General features: G+C 50.3%; 1 protein-coding gene and 1 long non-coding RNA gene across 2 annotated transcripts in view; one reads left to right on the forward strand and one right to left on the reverse strand.

The window, feature by feature from the left end:
- The window catches only part of LOC311425191, a 27,967-nt gene continuing 7,703 nt past the window's right edge, over positions 1-20,264 (forward strand). The window contains exon 1 of the long non-coding RNA XR_014686253.1: positions 1-402. This is a non-coding gene — a long non-coding RNA (uncharacterized lncRNA). The remainder of the gene's footprint in view (positions 403-20,264) is intronic.
- HGD (homogentisate 1,2-dioxygenase) lies at positions 1,719-18,810 on the reverse strand. The gene is made up of 14 exons (XM_084500774.1): positions 18,641-18,810; positions 14,629-14,700; positions 13,211-13,299; positions 12,529-12,634; positions 9,940-9,999; positions 9,618-9,709; positions 9,203-9,237; positions 8,265-8,344; positions 7,979-8,078; positions 5,912-6,036; positions 5,237-5,341; positions 4,136-4,262; positions 2,405-2,586; positions 1,719-2,032 (listed from the first exon to the last, which is right to left on the reverse strand). Exons 1-14 carry the CDS (start codon positions 18,653-18,655, stop codon positions 1,901-1,903), a joined length of 1,320 nt encoding a protein of 439 aa, XP_084356900.1. The 5' UTR covers positions 18,656-18,810; the 3' UTR covers positions 1,719-1,900.

A 20,264-nucleotide genomic window follows, 5' to 3' on the forward strand; every position in this document is an offset into this window, starting at 1 on the left:
AATTGTTCAGGATGGGTTGTAGATGAGAGCAGCGCCTCTGGACTTCTAGGCCAGCATTTGTTTGGCGTGCTGCACCTGCCTCAGCCCTTGCCTTTGCAGACAGGAGTGTCTGATGCTCCGTCCCTGCAGATTTGAGCACAGTGCTTGGAGGAAAGCTGCCCTACTTTTCCCTCGTGCTATTTGCAGAACCCCCTGGGCTGTTTTCTTAGGAGGAAAAAACATGCTGTGCTACTTGAGGTGGTGCTGGGCGTGTAGGGGAAGGAAAGAAGTGTTTCCCTTCAGAAATAGGGAGTGAAGACAGAAGAGCGAGTGTGCCTGATGGAATTTTACCCTTTACTGATGCGTAACCACCCGTGTCTGCTTCAGAGATGAGTCGGTAGCAAGAGGAACCCAAGCCTGCAGGTCAGTGGATCATAATTTATGTCCCAAACAGAAAACAAGCTTTTCCCTCTGCCTGTGAAACATTTAGGCCTCATTTGTCCCTGGGTCAGTCTGATTAAATCAACTTCTCTGGCACATTGAACCTCCTGATCATCCTCTTCGGAGCTCGTTATTTTAGAGTTTGCCCTGTAGATTTTATAATGTAATACTTTGCTCCAAACTGATGCTTTGCTTTTCCCACCCCAGGATCTGGTGCAGATCCAAATCTGATGGTGGATGTGGCTGACTGAAGTTTGGCCTTACAGGGCTGCATTTCCTTCGTTTTTGGTCAATTGGAGATTGTATCTCAGGGGAAGTAGGGAGCATAGATCCCCATGGCACCAAAAATAGTAACCGTTTCACATCCTAGACTCAAACACTTACCCAAATCTCCTCTTAGTTTTGGCAGGCTCAACAGAAGAAATCAATTTCACCAGAAGACGAATGAGGTGCGTGGGTTGTGAGCAAACTAGTTCAGGGTATGCGCGCGTGAGAGACAAATGGCTTGGTAGCAACATCTATCACACACCTGTCTGGCTAAATTCTCCAAATCCTGTTTTGATATGATGAAAAAGTGGGCATGTGCTAAAGCAGAGGCCTGAGGGTTGGGGTGCCTGCTTGTGCGCCCGGTTCCTAGCCTGTTTGCTTGGGCCTTCCCTGTCCGTCCAGGAGACTGACTCGAACTCGCCACCTAGGGCTGAGGAGTGAATGTTTCAGTGTTTTTTGAGGTCCATAAAAGTGTGTCTGTACTTGGCCTTTCTTCCAGGTAGCTCCCCAGGAGCAAATGTTTGGGCTGGCCAGACAGGCCCTTTGACATCCACTAAGCTGCAAATCAGCACTAGGGAGAGACATTGTCAGTTGCAGGCAATCAAGTTGATATCGAAGGATGGCTAGAATGAGACTGAAGAGGAAACTTTCCCTCACTTAACAGTGAAGCACTCTGGATTCTCTGACCTTTTCTAATTTGCAGAATGCTTTTCTGACAATAAGGGCTCTTCTTGGCAACCCTCCACAGACCAGCAGGTTGAAATGCCCCCAGTAGAAGGCTTAGGCCTGGTAGAGCCTCGAGCTCTGTTTGGGAAGATCTTCCCTTGCAGACAACATAAAATGCTTTGTTGATCTCTAGCTTTTCCCTGTGAAAGACATGTCACACCATATATTGGAGGCTCTGAAGTGGTGACTGTCACCTCATATCCACCCAGGGTACAGCATTCACACCAACTGCACATGGTGAAAGCCCTGCAAGTATTTCAGCTTCGGTGTGTCACCAGGAGGGCTTTAATTGGGTACTTGAAAGCTAAGAATAGTGGTTTTTATTGCATTTCCCAAGTTACATGAACATGATCATTTTGGTGGCTCGGTGGCTGCTGGAAATGCCATTCTTGGAGCACTCATTGCCTGAGTTGACTGTGCCACCACATGCAGGTATTCTGGATTTCTCCATCTTCGTTCTTGTACTGCAAGCAACAGATACGTCTCTTTACTTGCGGTTGGGGTTGAAATGGCTTTTCAGAGGTTCCCAGCACTTGTAGTAGTTTTTATCGAGGCGGTTGGAGGTCTTGAGGCCCCACTTGGTAACAGCCATGCTGAGGGAAGATTCAAACATGAAGGCCTGGTGGGAAGAGGAAAGGTAGATTAGGGCAAGAGAGTTTGAATCCAGGCAAGGGGGCAAGAAAGGAGGACAGTCATGGTCTTGACTGCTTTGCTCATAGGCTGAGACAAAAATTAAATCAATCAGCATGAAAATTCCCATCCTCCTGCTCAGGCAACTATTCATGTGGGCAGATGATCAGGGCTGCCTGGCATCTAGTATCTCCAGAGGAGCTCCTGGGAGCTGAGCAACGTTGATGAGTATGGGGCGTGAATGCTGCAGCAGTTTGGTCCAAGCACTTTCCAGCTTTCCTGCAAGAAGGTAGGCTGTACTTTGGGAGTGGCAGCATGCTGTGCTGGGTACAAAACCTTACCGGCTCTCTTGACTCCTTACCATAGTCCCTTCTGCAACCCTCTCAGGCTCCAGCTTGGCTTTGCTCGCCTTCTCAAAACAGTCAGCATCCGGCCCGTGAGGAGTCATCATGCTGTGCAAGCTGGCCCCTCCAGGCTGGAAGCCCTCCTCCTTTGCTTCATAGTGGCCTTTGATGAGCCCCATGAACTCACTCATGCAGTTCCCTGTGGAAGGCATAGAGAAAAGGTTGCAACACAGGAGGAGCACTGGAAAAGCAGTTCAGCATAATCACCTCTGAGTTATAGGCACTGATGCACAAAGCTCATAGCCAGCAGTCTGGTGAGAGCCTGGTCTGCTGTTCCAGGTCATAAGCACAAAAACATTTTGTTTGATGTTCTTCCACCACCTCCAGTCCAGCCAGACACTTCCAAAATTTATGCTTTTGATTCATGGAGGAACTGCTTAGTTCTTGAGAGCCACTGTATGCCCAAAGACAAGGACCCAGATTCTGTCCTTCCCTGAGGAAGAATACTTTAAGCAGACCCTCTGAAACCAACAGTGACATACCACGAACCTAGCTAACGATGGCTAAATCTAATCACTCAGGACTTATTAAGTTATGCTCCCTGCTAAGGAAGTACTTTAACAACTGCCATCCCAGTCTTTAGTGGACCTGATGTGACTAAACATTACAGCAACTTCCAGCTGAGTGGTCATTTTTTTGCAAAACCAGAGCGTGCTTCTGTGGCTCTGCCTTCTATAACCCCTTTTTGCCTCTAGTTCAGTATATGACTCTAGGGGGGAAGTTAAGGCACCAGGAAAACTGGGACTCCGAGTGCACCAAAGCTCTCTGAGCACAGAGATTTTTACTGCACATGAGAAGTGCTTGGGGGTTTCTGGCAAAAGAACTAGACCTCTTGAAAAAATGGTTGGAAGAGGAGAATTGCTGAGGAGCACTTCAAAGTGACTGTAGGGAGACCTTGATGGAGCTTTTTATCTGCCAACAGAAGGGCTGCAGGATGGGCAGGCTTTCCCCAGTCTCCTAGTGCCTCATCCACATCCTGCAAGGGTAATCTCAAGTGGGGAATGGGATTTCTAGCATCCATTCATTCTTACGGGTGGCTATGCTCAGGGATTACCAAAAAGAAGCCACCTCTGGTGGTGGCAAACAAATCACCCCAAATGCAGCCAGTTCTCCGAGAGGGAGCCCAGTTCCTGACCTCTGGCTTTCCTAAATGCTGGAGGTGCCTCCACCACCACCACCACCATCAGGAGAGCCAATTCAGTCCTTTGCTGCAAGCCAAATCTCACCCTGCGAGATCTTGGGCAGCTCTGCATCTCCCAGTGCTTCTCCCCACCCATGCTGTCATATTTTCATTTCTCCTGCTCTTTGAGGTGTTCTTTTTGTTCTAATGAGATGTTAAGCAATTCATGGCTGGATGACAGGACAATTTCTGATGCGTCTGTGCGGTGCCAAGTTCGATACGCACCCGATCTCAGCAGGAGCCCCTTGAGTACAGACACATCCATCTACACAGACACAAGCAGCCCATCACCTCCGAGTTTTCCGGAGGTGCTGTAAATAGGAACATCTTTGGTTTTGTTCATTTTCCAAGGAGGACTCGCTGACTCCAAGAAGCTGGATGTAACCGTGCCAAGGGCAACAGATCGGGCTGCTCCTTCCCTGAGCATGCTCTCAAATAAATGGAGGCTTGGGGTTTTTTATTTTCTGCCCTCCTGTACTCAGGCACAACCCACAAAGAGCAGACGTACTGTGGTAGTATGGTGGTCGGAAGGTGTTGTTGGCTACCCCCCATCGGGGGGGGAATATGACAAAGTCAGCGATCGCCACTCCAGGACGGGTTGACTTGGCTGTCAGGACAGTGAAGATGGAAGGATCCTGGGAAAAAAATAAAATAAAATAAATAAATAGGTGAAAAGCATGAAACAGAGCAGGGCTCTGCTCAGGTCATCCCAACGGCAAATGTGACTACTGCAGCCATGCTGAGGACTTGAAGATAATTTGTTTTCCATCTCTTTTCCCCCTAATAGCTCAAAATTCCCCTCTGAGCAGAGGGCAGGAGCATCCTACTGGAGGCTCTTTGCCTCACAGCCCCGCTGACTGACAAACTGGGAGAACAAAGGGCAGAGGAATTGTCACTCGCTTCAAGGATTTTTGAGGTTTCCAGTCCGGTAAAGTGATTTTCTGGGCTTTGATCCCAAAACCATCTTTCTCCTGGCAGGTTTCTTTGGAGTTTAAACAATGCTTTCTGTTAGTTGTCTCGCTAGAAGTGCTCCTGTCTCCTTGCACACCCACTCGTGGAAGCAGTGCCAGGAGATGGCACCGCTGCGGGCACCTCTCCCACTGGGCTGGTTTCCTTTTCAGAAGAGCTGCTCACATTGATTTTGGCTTTAGTTATTTTCCGTAAGATCTAGAAATTATTGCAACCAAAGCTGCCAGCTCTTCAAATGAATTTCAGCACTGGGCTCAGAGGAACAAGGGAAGGAGCCCTTACAGTTGTAATAAATAAACCAAGGCAATCATTTGAAGCAAAGGTCTTTTCTCAGAGTTGCATGGTGCATATTGGCTCAGTGTTCAGCCCTCTTTCAGGGCACAGAAATGCTATGCTAAGCTGCATAAAGCTGTTTAAGAAGCTGATCAACCTCCAGTTCTGTCATTGTACCACTAAAGAGGTTGTATGTCTTTGCAATATCTCGTTTCAGGCCCAGAAAAACAAGCACAAGAGATTTCACACTACTTCTTACAGGACGGCATATTTTTTATCAGGCACTGAACCCCTGGAGCTCAGGGTGAATTTTGGTGGCACAGCATCCACAAAACACAGCTCTCCTTTGCCTAGCTCCGGGACTTACCGCATGGTCAAAAGCAACAGAATTAATGACCATGAAGTTTTCCAGATTGTATTTGTACGGCGTGTAGTTCCCATGCCAGGCTACCACGTTGAAGGGGGAGAAATCCTATCAAAGCAATAGGGACAGAGACAGAGGATTAGCACACACAGCCCTCCAACTTGCTGCACATATGCAGGGCACTGCTCTTTCCCAGATTAAAAATGGGTTTAGTGCTGGTGAGAAGTACAGTGAGAGCATGAAGCCCTTCGGGCACAGCCCAACACTGCGAGGACATGGTTTTCCTCAGCATTTCCACCTGGTGAGCCTCAGCCCTCCCTCCAGGGCTCAATCTCTGAGGACTTTTGGATGTCCAAGCAGTGCTTGAACAAGGTGGGCTCCAACACTGGCTCTTTGGTATAGAAAATTCGGATTTTCCCAGTTAGTTTCTTTTGGCCTCAATAGGCAAGTGGAAACAGGGAGGCAAAGACCATCGCTGAGTCTTTGGGTTAACCAAATTTCCACAGACACATTCTCCAGACTGTGGAGCTTCAGCTGGGGGAAGAAGCCAAGAAGGCAAAGGCTCAGCCCTGCTCCACTTCCCCCAGCAGGACGTCCTGGGACTACATGCATGCTGGTGAGTTGTAGACCCCAGATCATGCCCCGGTGGTCCCTTCTGTTCTCCTGGGGTCTCCTCACCTGCTGGGCTGCAAAGAGTTTGCCCTGGTACTTGCTGATCACCGTGTAGCCCCCTGGCACTTGCCGGTCCTCATACCATGCCACCGGCACCAAGAAGTCGCGTGGATTGGCCAGCCCATTGGCTCCTGCGAAAGAAAAACACCAGAGATCTTTGGGCAAGGTGCAAACAGGGTGGCTTTGTGGGTGCCCTTCTGCATTTTGAATGACCCTACGGCTTCTTAGAGCACCATGAAACCTGTGCTATTCATGTACTTTTTTTTGCTCCTACGAGTAGGTAGTTGTAATACATCCTAGCATTTCAGTCCACGCTCCCTTACGTGACTAAGGCAGGTCTCCCCCTGTTCTTTTCTGAACAGGATTAGCCCTTCATCCTCAATTAAAGGCACGGAACGATTGGGAATTAAGCAAAAAATGGAGGGTGAATTGCTTTCAGTTGGTGAACATCCACCTGCTTGGACGCTTAGCCATGCAGAAGCTCTGAAGCTCGTGAGGGGGCCTAACACATTTCTGAACACCTGCAAAAAGAAAAAAAGTAATAAAATAAGGGCTAGTGATACTTAGAGACTCTGGGCACACTGAGGGGTTGGTTGGTGCAAGGAGTGCAAAGTGCAAAGTGCTGTATGGGTGCTGAAGTATTCTTCTTCTCGTTAGGATTATTGTTGCGAAGTGTTTTGAGTTTCCTGGATAAAAATGCCAGACATTACTACCTGCTGCTAAGGTTTAACAGTCGGTGCTTTTCTCCAGCTGTCATTTTTCAAGTGAAAAGCGAAGTTAGAATAAAATAAGAATGAAATACAAAGGATCTTGGTCTCTGAGGGGAAGCCAGGTAGGTGGTGGGAAGAGGAGCTCTTATAATTACCAGCTCCTGAAAAGATTTACAGGCAAGCACACTCCTTTTCTTTTCTCCAGAAAGTAAATGTTATAACAGATTCCTGCCTTCTGCAGGCTCAAAAAAAAGCTCCTTCCAACAGTGTCTGAAAAACTAGCTAATGGGAAAACTTCTTACCAACAGGCAGGTGTAACAATACCAATAATCACGTGGAGCAGGCACAGGGCAGAAGAAGCATGGTAAAGGCAGGAAATCCCAGCTTGCTGAAAGGAGAGCTGCTGAAAAACCTTGCAGGCTCGGAGCAGAAAGAGTGTGGGAGAGATGCTGAAGGTTGGGTCGGTTCCTGCCTGTGGGAATGGCCAGCTCCGGCTTCACCAGGGCTGTGAGATGCTTACAGAGGCCCTCTGAGTGCAGATGGGCCATGCCAGGCTTGTTAGTGCTTTATAACACCTATACAGTTTATTTCAAGCATGGCCAGTCTTTTAGATCCCACTGAGAGCTCTAAAACAAGCCTGATCTAGGTGAAAAACAAAACAAATAACATCCCTGCGATGAAAAACAAAACAGAACAACAAAAAGCACTGGTCTAAAAGCGGAGAACTATCGATACTGCTCCTGTAGTTGTTTTAGCTCTTACAGGGGAAGTGAAGCTTCCCTGTGACAATCTCAGCAGCATTAACCAGGACAAGGGAGTAGGAGGTGTTTTCTCAGCCAGAGATGTCTGGAGGCAAGCCCTCCGGGGATGAGGATGGTGAAAAAGCCGGTGCTGAGCATCCCGGGAGAGCTGGCCAGGAGATCACAGCGGGGTTCAGATGCTCTCACGATATCTTTGTCACAGCAGCAAGCGTGTCTGCTCAGCCTGTGACAGCTCCCAGGCTGGCAAGCAGCTGGCAGGGAGGGTCTAATGAGGGTCTAATGTTAATGAGCTTTAACGAAGAGTGGTGCCTGTAGGGGCAGCAGCAAGGTGCTCAGGTTTGCACAGGCAAGCACTGGCTTGTGCACGCACACAGACATTTTATTTTCCCTCCTTTTCTTCTGGCATTCCTGTTGTGCTGAGGCTCAGGCTGTGCTTCAGAAAGCTCTGCTGAGGGATAACTGTGCCAGGATGGGAAGCACCTTTGGGAGGAGTGCATGCATGGGAGGAAGGATTACACAGGAGATAAGAGGGTGGTTTGGGGCTGGCAATTCCTCACTCTGTCCCTGTGAAATTCACTGTAGGTCTGATGGGAGATGGTTACCAATGGGTCCCAGGTCAGGCAGCTCAAAGTGTGCCCCATACACCTCCAGGATGTAGCCTCTGGTCTCTCCAAACACCTCCACGCTAAAACGCATTCCTTGCTGGAAAACAAAGGAAGAAACCAGGGTCATCCCGGGACCTGGCTGACAAACCAAGGGCAGCTGAGGTTCTTCTGGGTCCATCCAGCCCCCAGAGCTCAGCAGAGGCCACGCAGAGCTCAGGTTTTAGCTGTCTGCTTCAACACCGGGCTCTGAGCCCCCTCACCTCCCGGATAACACAGCCCTTACCTGGATAACGCAGATTTCATTGGGCTCCACGAGCATCTTCCCAAACTCAGTCGTGATGAGCAGTTTTCCTTGCTGGGGCACTGTGGATGCAAATAAAGGTAGAAGAGTAGGGGTAGAAGATAGAGGAGGTGAAGCAACAAGCTGACACCAGGTTGGCTTGCACACCTTCCTCTCTGTCCCCTGAGAGGGAAGCAGTTACATCAGCCAGGGAATAATGTCTCCAGGAACTAAAGAGCTCACATTTTGACTTGAAAAAACAGCAAAATTGCAGAACCTGCCCTAGTAATTTCACTTCATGGTAGTGAGCACGAAAGACTCAATAACTATTTTATGGGAGAAGTGTTTCTGTTGGTGACCCCAAGGCATTTCTGTCCCTCGGTCAAGAAAGATGTACATAAATATCAGGCTTGCAGGGTCGTGATGCTGCTCAGAGTGTTTTTTTTTTTTGGCGTGTGCTCACTGTATGTGCCAAGCTCAGCACTCATTGTGGCAGCCTGGTTGCCCGAGGCTGGTGGAGTGCAGGAGCTGAGCTGCCATGCCAAATCATCCTGGACTGAAGCAGTGCAGGCATCTCTCCGTGAGCTGCTCAGAAATCCCAGGGATTATATTTTCCAGAAAACCTCCACAGGGTGCCTGATACCGATCTGGGAAGCACGGGGGAAGAGATCTCTGAGCACCAGGCTGGGGAAGCTGGGTCACTGCTCAAAAGCAGCGTTGGGTTTTGGCATAGCTGCGTGCCCTCTGAGCTGCTTGGGAGCGATGGGGCAAGCCTGACAGCCCAGCTGATGCCAAGCCACCAGGTCTGGATGGCACGCGGGTGAAGCCAACCCTCCTCAAGTCCCTGCAGCTGGCTGGCAGGCTGGAGGAGGAAAGAGGCAGGTGGGTGGCAGCCCAGATACGTCCTGGGGGGGAAAGGAGAAGCCAAAGCAACCACTCACCAATCAGGAAGTCACCGTCTGAATTGTAAAGGCATCTAAAGAAAAAGAAGAGGAAGGTCAAGGTGTCAAAAAAAATAAAAAATAAATAAAAAAATCAGGCATTTGCACACGCTGTCACAGAGTCACAGCATGGTTGGGGTGGGAGGTGACCCCTGGAGGTCACCTGGTCCAACCCACCTGCTCGATCAAGGCCACCTAGAGCTGGTTGCCCAGGACCATGTCCAGATCTCCTTGGCAAGTTCCCTGCCTTTGTGGCCTTGGGCGAAGCAGCCCTTAGCCAACGGGTAGCGATGCCCACCAGAGCCTGCGTGTTCACCTCCGGGGAGCAACTCCAGTCCCAGCACCACCCCTCTGGCCGCAGCCCCGTGCCCAGCTCCCTCCTTCACCCCCAGCCCCTGGCAGCCCAGTCCCTGACCTGTCGAGCATGGAGGTGTTGCAGACGAAGATGTGGACGGCGATGCCGTGGCGTCCCCTGGGCTCTCCGGCGCCGCACAAGGTGTGCAGTCCCTGCGGGCAGACCCCCAGCAGCATGGGGAGTGAGGGGCAGGCAGTTTCGGGGGCAGACCCCTTCCTGCCTCACCCCATCCCTTTGCTGGGGCTCACCCCACACACAGGCACCTCCTTGCTCCGTATGGCTTTGGCCAAATACATTGTTGGCTTTTCCTTAAAATCTTAAGTTTTTTTAGAAGCCCGAGGCAAAAAATGAGGGCACCCGGCAGCTGTGGCCCCCCACTTACGCTCACAAAGTCCAGCTTGTTCTGGGGGGCTTTCGGGATCTCGAAGGGTTTCCATCTCAGCTAGGTTGCAGCACACAGAAAGCAAGAAGAGAACACCGGTGGTTATAAAGCAAATGATAATATTTCATAAGAAAGTAGACACACACACACACGCCCTCCCCTCGGCTTGCTGAGATAGCTTTCTCTTTCCTCTTTGCCTTGCTTAATTTGGTCTGCAGGTTTCTTTTGATTTATGGGGCTTTTTCGCTTTGAGCTGTAATTTTGTAAAATCATTGGCTGGCCTGTGTGGGCGCCAAGGTTTTTTCAAAAAAAAAAAAAAATATCCTATTTAAAAGCTGTCTCTTCCACTATTACTAACAACATTGTCGAGAGCAGGAAATTTCAAATGAGCTGGCTTTCCACGACCAAATTTCCCTGCTCCTGCACTCTGCGCTGCACCAGGCCATTCATCCCTCCATGACTCGAGCACGTTTCTGCACACTCCCTCTCATTTTCCCCACACCCAGAGCAGGCACCTTCCTGCAGGACTGGGGGCTGCCAGATGCACTGATTGCTCCTCCCAAAACCTGCTGAGACCCTCAGGCAGAAGATGCTGGGGGAGCCCAAGGTGTTCATTACCACTGATAGCATCATCTGGGGCTCTGCAGCTCTGGGTTACCAGTGCCACAGCTGAGAGCCCCTCACAGGTGGGATTTTGGAGCAAATTCACCCAAACACCCCAAATCCTCACGATGGGGCTGGCTTTTAGCCTGATCCTACTGGTACCAGCCACCAGAAATGTTCCTGGCACCAGTGTGCTGTACCCCAGATGAAAGTGCCAGTGGTCCTGGGTATCTATGGGTATGCCTTCTGGCTTCCAGCTACATGGCCTGGAAGGTCTTGGCATGTTTTGGGGCTGATTCCCCAAGAAAAAATAAATAAATAAATAAACAAACATAATATTATGGGACTGTGTGTCTGTGCCAGCTGTTTCTGAAAATTGTGAACTCCATGGGCAAATTTCTGCTCAATTTGAAAGGAGTAAAAAGAGATACAATCCCCCCATGCCTCGCAGATGTTTTTCAAGCCAAAACCAAAATGTGGGGCCCCAAGTGACTCATCAAGCTCTCCTTGAGAGCCTGCCTCGGGGGGGAGCAGAACCACTGCTGTGCTGGACCCAGCAGGTGCATCCGTGCACGAAGTGAGACAAAGCAGGGGCTCATCGCTAATTAGCCAGCAGCACCCCAGGCCCGGCCCCCAGCTCTGCTCTCCAAAGCCATCTGCTTCCCAAATGATCCTGCTAATGACTGTTTGAAGCCTCCGTGGTTGGGAATTGGGAACCACTGGCAGCAAGGACACGCAGAGGGATAACAAGAGGAGACGCAGAAGAGAGCAGGGAGAAAGGCTGAGCAGGGGAAAGAAGAGGAATAAATATCAGGAATGGAGGTGGCCTGAAGGGAAGGAAACTTTCTCACTGGGGGGTATTGAAGGTGACAGTAAGTCTACAGGGTAAATAGTAAGTTTAGTGCAGTTCCTGTGTAACCTCTCCATTTTCACTTTGGTCTCAGAGTGGGTCCCTGTTGGGTTTGGGTTTCACCAACGCAAGAGCAGCAGAACAGGGACCCTGAGACAGAAGAGAAGACCAAGTGGGTGCTTCAAACAGAGAAGCTTTCAGTGTTGATTCATTTTCTCCCTGCCTGTCAATCACAGTTTCCCTTTGTCACCTCTTTTCTAAGCCGGAGAGCTTTCTTTGGCATTGGCATTGCTTGCACCCCTTATTTTTTTCATCATCTTTGTCCTCTTTTATGCTTTGTGCACGGTATCTTTTATAATCCTGCCCTTGTCCTTGAGCAAGATTCCAAGTTTAGAGATTTTTTCCCATTGACTTCAACGAGCTGTGCATAAGACGCGTCCATATGGTGATGCCTTTAGATGGATGACAACGGGGAAAGCTCCTGAAGCGAGCTGGGCAGGCCACAAAACACCACAGGGAGCTGAGGATGGGCTCTGTGTCAGGCTGTGAGCACTGCTGCCAGCCAGCAGCAGTGAGCTTCATTGGGGAAGGAGCACCACGGGCACCTAAATGTGAGCCTGTCACCACCGCTGCTCGGTCAGCGGTTAGAAAACATATTCCAGCAGAAATGAGAAAGTATTTAGACAAATGGCGAGGCTGCTGGCAGACTGGGAAATGGCTGAATGATGCATCAAAGGGCAAAACCTGAGAGGAGCTGAAAGCAATGAGCATGGGGTTGTGTGGAGAGGAGGGCGGCAGCTGGGGAGAGTCAGATTAGCAAAGCCAAATGTCCCGGGGCTGGCAGGAAAGAAATCATGATTAAAGATGATGGCGGGGCCATAACAGAGGAAGACAAATGCCGTGCCTCTCGAGAACGAAGCCTGATTTCCCCTGAGAAACGGGCTGGCAGCCTCCCCGAGAGCACGGGGAAGGAGGGGACGGGCAGCAGAAGCACAGGGCGGCTCGGCCCCATGATGAGCTTTTAGCAGGGGAAGGAAGAGAGGAAGAGAGAGCAGCCCAGGTGGTGGAAATGAGCCCAGCCTGAATCCTGCACCCTTACACCCACCGCAGGTTGTCCTCCCCTGGCCAGCAGTTACCTGGTTGGGGTCGGGCTCCACCTCGTCCCAGCTGTGTGTCAAGTGTCCCTCCTGCAGGGGCTGGAAGGGCTTGTGGCAGACTGAGGGCAGGATCCGATAGAGCCAGCTGCGGGGAAGGAGAAGGCGAGGATGAGCCTGGGGATGAGGTTAGGTCCTCCCACAGATCAAACCCCTACAGGCTGAGGTACAGGTACATGTTGTTACAGCTGGGTAAATCTCTCCCTTTGTGTTTACATATGCTCATGCTCACAGACACACGTACATATATAAAAAATAAAAGCATACAACCCAACCTGTGGCTGAAATAGAGCTATCTCCAGGGTGGGAAGCCAAGGCTACTCAAGCACAGCAGTTCAGAGGGGGCAGGGATGAGTACAGTACCTAAATGAAGGCCTAGGAGGGCTTCAGAAGATACAGGGTCACAGCCAGTACCTGTTTTGGGGTGGGTTACTGAAAGCAGCGTGCTGAGGCTCATTATACCCATAGGATCATTAATGAGCCCATGCGGTGAACACCAGATGGGGGTGGCACCACGGGCAGGACATTTGCTCCAGGGCTACACAAGCTGGCTCCCAAATCAGTCATGGCTCAAGTAAACCCCACACCAGGTGATGTTTTTGGCCTCGCTGCTCCAAAGTTTGTGCCCAAACACCCCCAAAAGTGTCCCCCTGGCCCACGGTACCTCCTCCTGTTGGTGGGCCGGGGGCAGGTGAAGGCCGAGCCCGAGAGCTGCTCCGCATAGAGGCCGTAGGGGCAGACCTGGGGGTTGTTCTGTGGGGGGGAAGGAGAAACCAGCAGTGAGGGGCAGCCCCACTTGTATTATTTAACTATTTTATTATGATATTTTATTGTTTTATTATTTATTACACCATTTTTATTCTTAGTTTGACCACCAGATATTCAGAGGGGCTGCCCCAGCACAGGGAAGCAGCACAACTGTCTGGCTTTTCCCTTCCTATGCCCTAAGCATCCCTGACCCTTCTGCCTAGGGAGAGATGCCCAGAGCAGGCATTTTGGTGGCGTGGAGCTTCCTCCTGCCATTGGAAATTGTTGCCTGAGAGTGGGAGCAATCACCGTGGGATCCCTTGCTTTTCTGTGGGGTTCCTGAGATGTGGGAGCTGGGCAGAGGGCTCACCCTGCAGCATCCCCTGCTGCCCGGCCAGGTGAGCCTAAGGAAGAGGTAAAATGCCTGGCACGTAGCTCCCGGCCCTAAAACTTTGTCTTGTTGGCACGGGCACGCAGCGGAGCAGGGGGATCAATAGCCCTTGTCGTTTTTATCTTAGCCAGCACTACTGCAGATGCCAATCTTATAAACACTGCAGAGGAGAAAGGATCCACCCCTGGGACTGGAGATTTTTCGTCTCACTTGCGTTCAGGTTTTCTATTAACTCTTCTGACACCGAGCCCAAACTCAGCCAGGATGAGGGCACCTCATTCGACCCCAGGGAGGGCACGGCCAGCCTGGAAATATGGGCTGGAGTAAGGAGACAGGCGTAAAGGAGAGGAGGGAGCTTCAGTTCTTCAGGGGTTCCTCCTGTATCTGCAGACTGAGCGGATAGCACCAAATGGAAGTGAATCTTTTCTTTAAAACAACCCAATATGATGTGTTTTAATCGGCCAGTTCATGGCTGCAGGCGTTCCTGTCCCCTCCCTGCAGGGAAGCTGCCAAAGGTCGGTAACCTGGGGGGATCTAAGCCCATTCCTGCAGAGATCTGCGAGCACTGTCTCTGTGCCAGCCTTGGACTTCTGATCCGGCTCATCCCAGCACCAATTCCCTCATCCTCAGCGTGCCTGAGCCACTGTCATTCCCAAAATCCTTCCTGAGAAGCTGCTGCTGAGCAGCGGCAAGCCAGGCAAGTCATAACCCCCAGGTGAGACTTGGAGCCTCTCAAGTAACCTAAACATAGAAGCTATGAAAAGAAACACTCCAATCTGATTTTTGCCAGCATCTTATTATTCTTGTCCTGCATAAGGGAGGCTCCTGAAGACTTCTGTGGCGGCAGAGAGTAAGAAAATACATTAATTTAAAAAGAAGCCCAGGGAACAGATATTCATTCCACTCCATGTCATTTTAATAAAGCACTTTAACACACTCAGTACCTGTCCCTCTGGTAAAGCTCCAGGACAGCGTGGATCCTCAGAAACGTGTTCATTTCCAAATCCTGACATGTACTGCAAAATAAACCACACAGCTCATCAGGCTTTTGAAAACACATCAAAACCTCCCCAGACAACTCACCCATCCCATCCTCATGCCTCTTTTTCCCCCATACTCTTTGCAGGCGTTGAGAGTTTCCCCAGGCGATCTGCATGATGCTTTCCATGCACCATTTTCCCAGCGCCTGGGTTAGGTTCATCAGCTAACTGTGGGGTGGGCTGGGAGGCACTGACAGCATTTGCTCTTTTGTTAGGTCTACGTGTACATTTTGGTGACATTCTGTGCCATAAGGGCACTCGAGAAATATGCCAGCTATCTCAGGTACGGTCGGGCTCAAGACCAACGGGGTGATGGCACAGGAACATTATGGAGTGTCTCCCAACGGGGCCTGAACTGCCTGCCGTGGCAGCAAACAAGAATTAGGGTGACAACCTAGGCTCCTCACGTGATGTGTAGCTGAGGGATGTGTGGAAGGAGCAGACCTGTGTGCTTTCCTGGGGCTATGGTCTGAGGGAGAGCACGGCCAGCAGCTGCAGGACCTCAGGGGATGCTGCAGGACCCCAGGGGATGCTGCTCCCAGCTTTGCAGGGCCAAGGACAGCCCTACATCAAACCTCAGACATGCAAAGGGACAAAGCAGAGCCCTCAGCTTCCCACTGACAGAAATGTAAATACGGCCCCTTCAGGTCACAAAGCACCTCCGCCGAACCCTGCCTGAACGCAGCGGTATTTCGGCAGCGATCAATGAATGGCTAAGCCTCGTGGCCCGGAGAGAGAGTTAAATATTAATGCTCCCTTCTACCTCCTCTGCTCGCCTGCAGCCTGAAGGCGCTCGTGGCATTGCTGAGAGAGGGTTTGTTCACCCAGACCTCCCAACTTTAAGTCGACCTTTTTTCTAAATTCTTTACTTTCACTGTGGAAACTGTCCCCACATCCCCTCCCCGAGCAAAAAATGTTGCAGCCTCATTTCCCAGGGCAGCCAGGAGTGCATTTAACACACATCAATACAAGTTTGCACCAGTGCTTGCCCTGCTCTCTGGGGCAGCAGAGCCTGACCAGGTTATTGTGGTGCCTGCATTAATGCCCCCAGGGGTCCTCAGCCTTCTGCAGGCTGCAGACCCCTGGATATTTCCTGGATATATCTGAGCTCCCCTGACAAAATATGAGTTTTCTCAGGTGTCTGTCAGGTATCTGTGAGTAAAGTCCATTCCCAGAGGGACCTGGGCTGGCCAGCAGCCCTGCTTGGCCCAAACCTCGGTTCCTGTAGGGTCACGGAGGATGTTTCTCTCCTTGCACACGCTGCTGGGGCTCTGCTCTCCCCCCGCTTCTGCACGAAGCAAATTGATATGCAAAGCAGCAGGTCACCTAAGCAGCCTTGGCAAGTGTAGCGTGCTGGTGCATTTCTGTCCCGTTTGAAGGGAAATGCAGCACCGTCTGGTGGGACTGCAGCACTTCCAGCTGAACCCAGACCTCCACGCTGCATTCTCCTTCACCAGCACCGTAAAGACAGCAGGAGGGAGCTTTTTTCAGCAGGGCAATCTTGGTAAAACGGAGAGAAAAGTGGGCAGGGGAGTATGCTTATTTCCTCCTTTAAATCACAGCCAGTGAGGCCCACAGATTGCCATCAGCTGATGCTGATGCCCCATCAGCTGCCCCTCACACGGGCTCCCACTCAGCCCCTTTTCTCCTGCTTGGTGGTGTAGGACTAAGAAATAAATAAAAAACAAAAATAAAATAAAAATATAAAAGCTCAGCACAGGGGTTTGGTGAGGAAGAGTGGGGATTTGGGGGGTGAACCTGTCCCTTGCATTGCTGGATCCCCATGTTGCCATCCCCAGCGGTGAGTGCAGGGAGAAGCTGCTGCATCATTGTTTGGGCAAATCATTTTTCCCTGCTCAGGAAAAAAAAAAAAAAAATCTTCAGGTAACTGCATTGAAGGCTGAAAAAAATAAAGACAAAAAATTCCTTCTGGCAGGCAGAACTGCAGCTGCAGGAGGGGAGGTGGTGTCCTGACGGTGATTTATCACCTGGAGGTTTTGTCGCTTCAGGGTTTTGCCTGGCTGTTCCGTGTGGCTTTTCTCATTCACTCTCTTTTTTTTTTTTGTCTTCCCCTACACCAGAGGCTTGTCTCCTCTCCTTTCCCTCGAGGGTCAGTGCGAAAGATGACGTGGTTTGCAAAAAAAACCCCACAAACCTCTCACAAGCCCCCACGTGTAAATGCAGGGCTGGTGAGCCGGAGCCTGCTATTTGCATCCTCACACGCTGTCTGGGGGGTAGAGTTTTTTGTCTTCTTCCTGATTTTATTTTCCTGGCGGCTTGTTTTCCAAATAAATCAGTGCCGAGAGGTGCTAAAAATGTCATAGGGCTCAGATGTTTCATATGGAGAGGAAAACAGTGCTCGGGTCCAGCTTTGAGCCCAGCTGGGGCAGACGGAGATGCTCCTAACAAATTGTTTGCTGCCTCCAGAGAGTGCCAGCCAGGGGGGAAATGGGGCTGTGTAAATATGGGGCTGTGTTGGGCCAGGGCAACTCATGATCAGCCCTTCTTCTCCACGATCAGCCTTTGGTCTCCACAACCAACCCTTTTCCTCTGTGGTTTTTGGTCCAAAGTGACCTTCTGCTGGCTCACTGCTTTAATCCCACGGCTCCTCCCGATCAGGGGTTATTTTGGTAATTTGGAGAGTTGGTTTCTCTGTGAAACAAAAAGTTCTCCGCGGTCCTTTCCTTCCACTTCTGCTTATAATTACTGTTCTTGTTATTTTGCTCGCGATCCCGCAGCTTTTCATGAAGCAGGATCTTAGGAATTCATCCAATTCCACCTTGTTTTTGTGTTGTTGCTCTTCAGTGAAATTGGGAGAGATGAAAGCCCAGCGCTACATAAAAAATTCAGCACAAATCATTGATTGGGATAACCGGGATGCAAAGCAGAGTGCTCGCAATGGGCGTCACGATCTGACCTATAAACCACAACCTTTTGCTCACCGGATTAGACAGCAGGGATGGGGAAAAAAAAAAAAAAAAAAGCATTTGAAGAACGAACACACGAGCTGCAAAATAATTAAGACCCTTCTTCAAACGCTGCATAAGACATTTCTCTATCCGCTGCTGCTGCGGGAGGCAGGGAAGCGACAGCCAAACAAACCTCGCAGCGCCGTGCATCAGCTCGGGTGGGTGAACACGGGCACAGCCAGCACAAACCCAAAAGGAGATGGATGAGCACAGGGGCAGCAGCAGGGAGAAAGCTGAGGGGTCAGGGGCTGGCAATGGGATCTGCAGAGGTGGTTTGGGGCAAATGGTCCTCCATACTAAAACAGTGGGGTGCTGGCACAAATTGGGGCTGCAATCCTATAAATGAAAAATCAACCAACATCCCACCCTTCTTGCAACCCACCCCGTGCTGGGAGAGGATGATATGGTTTGCTGGGAGTAGCCAGTGCTGGATTTTCCAAGTGAACTGAGAAATTGCCCCAGGATGGAGCTGCTGGGGAAGATTGCAGCACGGGTTGCAACAGCTGGGCAGATGTTAGCGGCCAGATTTCATAGGCTGAGGGGGAAACACCCCCTGGCAGGGAGTGGGGGAAGAACAAATATGGTGAGGAAGAGGTCCTGAACTGGCCCTGACCGATCGAGGATGATTTCCAAAGGAGGAGAAAAGAGCAATAAAAGCTCGTTCAGGTGAAGCATAGCAGAATCCTTCATCCCCGGAGAGCTTTAAAACACACCTCGAAACATAAAAGAGGATCACATTAAAACTAAATGAGACATGCAATCTCCAGCCAAAACATCAGCCCAGACCTCAGCTGCACACCTCAATCCCTGCCTGAAGTTGTCCTGCCACCTCGTTGCCACCAGCCCCCCTCCAAAGGGACCACGTTTGGGAGGTCTGGCACCAAATGGAGACACAGGGGGGGTGCTGTGGGCAGGCAGCCCCACCACCAGCGTGCACGGCCCCTTACCTTCAAGCCCAGCATTCTGCTCCTGGTCCTCCCCCTCTTCTAGCAGGTGCAAACCCCAAGGAGGTATTTGGCCAGTGGCTTCTTCAGGTGAAGTCTGCAAGCGGGTTTTTGTCCAGCAAGGGGGGCTGCATCCACCGAGCCCGGCTGGCCGCGGGCTGGAAGTGAGAAAGTCCAAGGGAGCTCTCAGACTGTTTGCTCAGCCCAGTCCGCGTTTAATCAAACACCGGCCTTTCTGCCCAGGACCAATCCCACGAGGGGTTTGGAGATAAGAAACAGGGGGTGAGGGGGACACCGATTCCTCACCGCTCCTTTTCCTCATCAGCTGCTGAACACGGGGTCATAGCTCTCACACATGAGGGAACAGAAAGGACAGGGCACTTAATAACAAGGAAAACCCATTTTTGATTTTTTTTTTTATGAGCCTCTTTTGTAAATTATACCGGCACTGTTTGTACGTGACCCTCTAAATGAACACATTTGTTCATTTTGCTTCTGTGTCTGGTACTTAGGGGATAGAGAGGATCACATCCCTGTGCTGGTGAAGACAGTGATACTTGCGAAACAGTGTGCGGCAACATTACACAGCAGTTTGGGGCGAAACGGGAGGTTTCTGTATTCCCGACACTGGAGCTGGGGAAGAGAAGTTGCAAAACTCTGAAACATTAATATTTCAGGAAAGCTGTTGCTGAGAAAGAAGCAGAAGCATGCAGGTAGCACCAGAATACTAATGGCAACAGGGCTGCATTTCCAGAAGTTGCAGAAACAAAAATGATTGATTTTTTTTTTTTTTTTACTTTGAATTCTCTTCTCTCTTAAAAAAAAATAAAATAAAAAAGTAGCCATATATTCTTCTTTTCTGTGTCTGGCACTAAGGCTTACACTGAAATTCAGATGTGACCCTGCAGTTGATGTCTCCCCCTCTCCCGGAGCACCCTGGAAGCCCAGAGCAGTCACTGGTTACCTCCTGCCATGGCAGACATCAAGGGCTCTGGTTGCAAGAAGGTCAGATCCTGGCAGTTTGTCTTCTCCAAAAGCATCCTTACAGCACCCTGAATAATACACCAGGGCCACTGAGCCTGCCCAGGACTTTATCCAGTCTTGTCTTGAAGACGTCAAGGATGGAGAATGCATAGCCTCACTGGGCAGCTTGTTCCACTAGTTGATGTCCTCATGGTCAAAAAGCTTTTTTTCTATGCAGCTTGATCTTCCCATGTTTCAACTGGTGGGAGCATTGTGGAGAGATGACCAAAGACAAGAAGTGTCCCATCCTCTTTTAAACTTTTTTGGGACTTTCTGCCTATTTGGGATCCAGCTTGATCCACTGTCTCCAACTCTCCTTGCTCGGGGACAGATCAGGGGCTGAGCTCAGCTCTTCTGATTTCATGAAGCTAGTGTTTGCATCCCATAGTCACCAGGAACAGAACAGCTAACCTGGCTGTACAGTATTATTTGATGTTTACTCTAAAACAGATCAAAATTTAAGCATATTATAACATGAGTACAGTGGTGACAAGTTCGCCTAGGAACGTTGGTCATTTTATTACGGCAGTGCCTGAAAGCCTGAACCATAGACCCCTGACTCCCTTGTGTTAGGCTCTAGAAGAATATACCATAGCAATCTCCA

The sequence above is a fragment of the Aythya ferina genome (assembly GCF_964211825.1).
Source record: "Aythya ferina genome assembly, chromosome: 1".
In the NCBI taxonomy this organism is placed as follows: domain Eukaryota; kingdom Metazoa; phylum Chordata; class Aves; order Anseriformes; family Anatidae; genus Aythya; species Aythya ferina.

Excerpts from the sequence above, each read along its gene's own strand:
- HGD (XM_084500774.1), bottom strand. Across the intron at positions 9,710-9,939 it reads ACAAGCTGGACTTTGTGAGC|GGACTGCACACCTTGTGCGG; the intron begins GTAAGTGGGGGG and ends GTCTGCCCGCAG. Across the intron at positions 6,037-7,978 it reads GCCTGACCTGGGACCCATTG|GAGCCAATGGGCTGGCCAAT; the intron begins GTAACCATCTCC and ends TTTCTTTCGCAG.